This window comes from Brassica rapa, chromosome A06, assembly GCF_000309985.2.
Source record: "Brassica rapa cultivar Chiifu-401-42 chromosome A06, CAAS_Brap_v3.01, whole genome shotgun sequence".
Lineage (NCBI taxonomy): Eukaryota > Viridiplantae > Streptophyta > Magnoliopsida > Brassicales > Brassicaceae > Brassica > Brassica rapa.
Window position 1 is genome coordinate 23,124,610 of NC_024800.2, and position 4,180 is coordinate 23,128,789.

At 34.1% G+C, this 4,180-nt stretch overlaps 1 protein-coding gene across 1 annotated transcript; it reads left to right on the top strand.

Moving 5' to 3' along the window:
- The first annotated feature begins 1,516 nt into the window (after positions 1 to 1,516).
- On the top strand, positions 1,517 to 3,454 carry LOC103874526 (peroxisomal adenine nucleotide carrier 2). The gene is made up of 5 exons (XM_018652574.2): positions 1,517 to 1,800; positions 2,175 to 2,406; positions 2,497 to 2,643; positions 2,724 to 2,881; positions 2,959 to 3,454. Exons 1-5 carry the CDS (start codon positions 1,658 to 1,660, stop codon positions 3,239 to 3,241), a joined length of 963 nt encoding a protein of 320 aa, XP_018508090.1. The 5' UTR covers positions 1,517 to 1,657; the 3' UTR covers positions 3,242 to 3,454.
- Positions 3,455 to 4,180: the final 726 nt, after the last annotated feature.

Here is a 4,180-nt window from a genome sequence, read left to right on the forward strand (position 1 = left end):
AGGGGTGTTATTGAATAATGAATTCAATGAAATTTAATAGAATTCAAATTTAAAGTGAAATCCACTTGGAGTGAGTATTTGCTAGACATAATATAAAATCAATTAAAATCACCCGTTATAAAAAATTTATTTGTTTTTGTTGGAATTTAAGTTTCAAAGGAATTTGATGTACTTTTATAAGAACAATTGGACTAAACAAAATCTTGCGTTTTTTTTTTGGGATTTTGGATCTATTCAAATACACTTCCTGGTTTTAAAGTTCTCATACAATGGTATGCAATATATGATTGATTGAAGTGGGAGTCTCTTGATTTTTTTTAATATATATATATATTTTTTGTGTTTGCGTTTGATCTTCTTCTTTCAATAATTTTTTGGGTTTGATCGAGGTTGCTATTTTTCTGATCTCAAACAAATAAATATGTGGATATATATTAAATATAAAAATGTTTAAAAAATTAATAAATTTATTTTATTATTAAATTCAAACAAAAACTACTTTGATGAGATAATTAAAAACAAAGATTGATCCAATCGAAACAGGTCAAATAAACGATATATCATATTTTGATTCTCATGTGATTTAGTTCATCTAATAAACAATTAAAATAAATCATTTACATAAATTATATAAAATCACATATTTCAACTAAACAAAAAATTGTTAATTTAACATTCACTTGTCAAAATCTAGTTTCACATGTTAAAAAGTGTTTTTACATTCAATGGTAAAAAAAATTGATTGATCAAAAGCATATCACAGCTCCGCTACCACCAATTGACGCAGTGAGGCACTAAAAAACGCTGGACTCTGGAATATATTGTTCTTGGACCAAAGCATCAATTGATTTAAGTGTCTCCCCTGAACATGAATAGGTGTAGAAGGGGAGAAAGTGCTTGAATCACAATGAATTACTTCTTTGAGTTTGGCTAAGGACCAGGAAAACTCCAAGGAAAGGTCCTTTGAGTTGTATTGTCATTTGGATTGATTAATATTGACATTTTCATATACATTGCCCACTTTTATCGATTAAGAAGGAGTAAGACACAGTTTCCATGCATTGCATGATCCAACCAATCCATACCGTATGAAAACTAATTTCCTCTATGAAATCACATTCCAATAGGTCGTAAGGATAGTTTATGTGCGTGTAGTGTAGATGAAAATGTGCAGTGTATAAAAGATATACATTCTCATCAATGGATGCATAATGCATCTCATTCTCATTACAGGAAGCATAATGTAAAAAATCATAGAAAAAAATGTCAAAATATTAATCAAATCCAAACGACAATAGGATTTATTTGACGATAAGACTGATGACTGTGAAAGTAACACGGTGAGTATTGGGCTTTCATGGGCTGGACTAGCCTGTTTTAAGAAAAAAAAACATGAAAACCACGTGGCGCCACTTTTAATTGTTAGACCTTTCGTTTGACCGGACTAAACCAGGACGGTAATGCCGAGTAGGCGAGTATGATGTAGACGTCGTCGCTAAAACAACTCTGACACGGCTTGTTTAAAATCCCAAGACGGACACAAACACTTTCATTGTGATCCCATACCTTCCTCTCTTCTTCTCCTAATAAAGAAAATTAAAAAAAGACAATCTCATCTCTCTCTGTCTGTCTCTCTGTCTCTGCGGCTGATTCGAAGATGGGCGTTGATCTGGAATCTATCTCGGAGGCTACATCTGGAGCTATAGGCTCGCTTCTCAGCACAACCATTCTGTACCCTCTCGATACCTGTAAATCAAAGTTCCAGGCCGAGATCAGCGTTCGCGGTCAGCAGAAATACAGGTTTCGTCTCTCTCTCTTCTCCTTCTTCCTTTGTGCTCTGGTTTGTTACGGGATCGTGATCGGAAGTTTTATCTATGTCTTTCGTCATCGCGCTTGAGAAAGCTGAAAACGATGAAGAAACTGGTTCTCTTTCAAGTTTTGATTTTTATCTATTGGTCCCTTTTAGATCTTGGATCGTAACGTAGATCAAGGCTCAAGCTTTTGATTTTACTTTTTGATGGGTAACTTTAAAGCAGCATCCTTTTTTTAATAGATTCTATTTATTTATCTCGTGCAACTGTTTAGAAGCTATTTATGATAATATGATTCGTCTGTGATTTGTCGTTTGAGCTTGTCTAAAGCTGTGTTTTGTTTTTTTGTAACGTTTTTTTCAGATACTTGTCGGATGTGTTTTGGGAAGCGATTTCTTCAGGGAAGGTTCTGTCTTTGTATCAAGGCCTTGGGACTAAGAATCTGCAGTCCTTCGTTTCCTCTTTCATCTACTTCTATAGTTACAGCTATTTCAAGAGGTTGCACTGTGAAAAGTTTGGTTCCAAGTCAATTGGCACTACGGCTAACCTGCTCCTTGCTGCTGCTGCTGGAGTTTGTACCTCTGTTTTGACCCAAGTACGTTTGCTTTTGCACTCAGCTCTAACCTACTTGGTCTCTTCTGTGTTCTCTATGGATAATAACTTACGAGTTCTATGTTTTGTGTAGCCTCTAGATACAGCTTCATCAAGAATGCAAACAAGCGAGTTTGGCAAAGCTAAAGGACTGTGGAAGACCTTAACCGAAGGTGCTTGGGGAAATGCATTTGATGGCCTTGGGATCTCTCTTTTACTCACTTCCAATCCTGCAATTCAGGTATCATTTAAAACCATCAACTTCATTTTCCCAAGTGTTATCTGCAATAACCTGAACAATAAGCTTCTTTCTCTTTGTAGTATACAGTGTTTGACCAGCTGAAACAAAACCTTCTTGAAAAAAGAAAGGCAAAAGCCAACAAAGACTCCTCCCCTGTAGTCCTCTCTGCCTTTATGGCCTTCTTGTTAGGTGCCGTGTCGAAAAGCGCTGCTACCATCATCACATATCCAGCAATCAGGTATCATACAGCTTTGCATTGAGCTAGACTCTTTTGGGGTATATGTGATCTATATGCATTCATGGTTTTTTTGGTAGGTGCAAGGTGATGATCCAAGCAGCAGATGACCCGAAGGACAATGAAGCGAAGAAGATCCCAAAAAGAATCAGGAAAACGATTCCCTACGTCATCTCTGCTATATGGAAAAAAGAAGGAGCCTTAGGGTTCTTCAAAGGCTTGCAGGCTCAGATCTTGAAGACGGTTCTGAGCTCCGCGTTGCTACTAATGATCAAGGAGAAAATCACTGCAACCACGTGGTTTCTCATTCTAGCAATAAGGAAAACTCTGTTTGTCTCGAAAGGTAGGTTGAAAAGTCCATAAAGATTGCTTCTTCCGCAAGTGTCCCAGGGAGGCCAAAGCAAGAGCAAACAAGAACTTTGGTTTGGTGAGTCTGTTATTGAAAGAATTTGGAGCAGGCAAGTATTGTAGACTTTTCTTATTTCAAAAACTATTGATTTTTTTTTTTTAAGCAAGGAGAGTTTGTGGGAGTAAGAGAACTTTCTGGTTATTGTGTAGTTACTTACGTTGGTTTTCTTCAGTTGTAATAAAAATAAGGGAAAAAAACTAGTTTAACTCTTATTTATCAATTAATTACTAGTTTAACTCTAATTTTATTTTAATTACTAGCTTGTTTTTCATACCTAATTTACCCCTATTTCCTTTGTTAACAAAAAATATAATTACAAAAATGCCATTACTGAATTTTCGGAATATTTACAATTTTACCATCCACAGATTTATTTTGTCTACGTTTTATGTAGCCACAAACTTAAATATATTCTTCTTTAGCAACAGATTTACTTAAAATCTATAGACTTAATAAAATTTCTACAGACTTGTTATGACAAATTTGTCATGGTTGGCCATAAATTTATTAAATATTGACAAATTTAATTTATTTGTCCACAGATTTACTTTATTTGAAAATATTTAGTAGGATTTGATAGATTTATTTTTTCTTTAACCACAGATTTACTTGTTTTTGACAGATTTAGTTTCGATTTGATAGATTTATTATTCTTTAGCCACAAATTTATTTAATTTTGACAGACTTAGTTAAGATTTGATAGATTTATTTATTCTTTGACCACAGATTTATTAGAATTTGATAGATTTATTTATTATTTGACCACAAATTTGTTACAGTTCGACAGATTTGTTTAAACTTAACCCGTAAATTTATTTATGATTTGGCCACAGATTTTTATTAATTATTCTTAACCGAGTTATTGCAAACCAGATTAAACCATTTAATTCTGA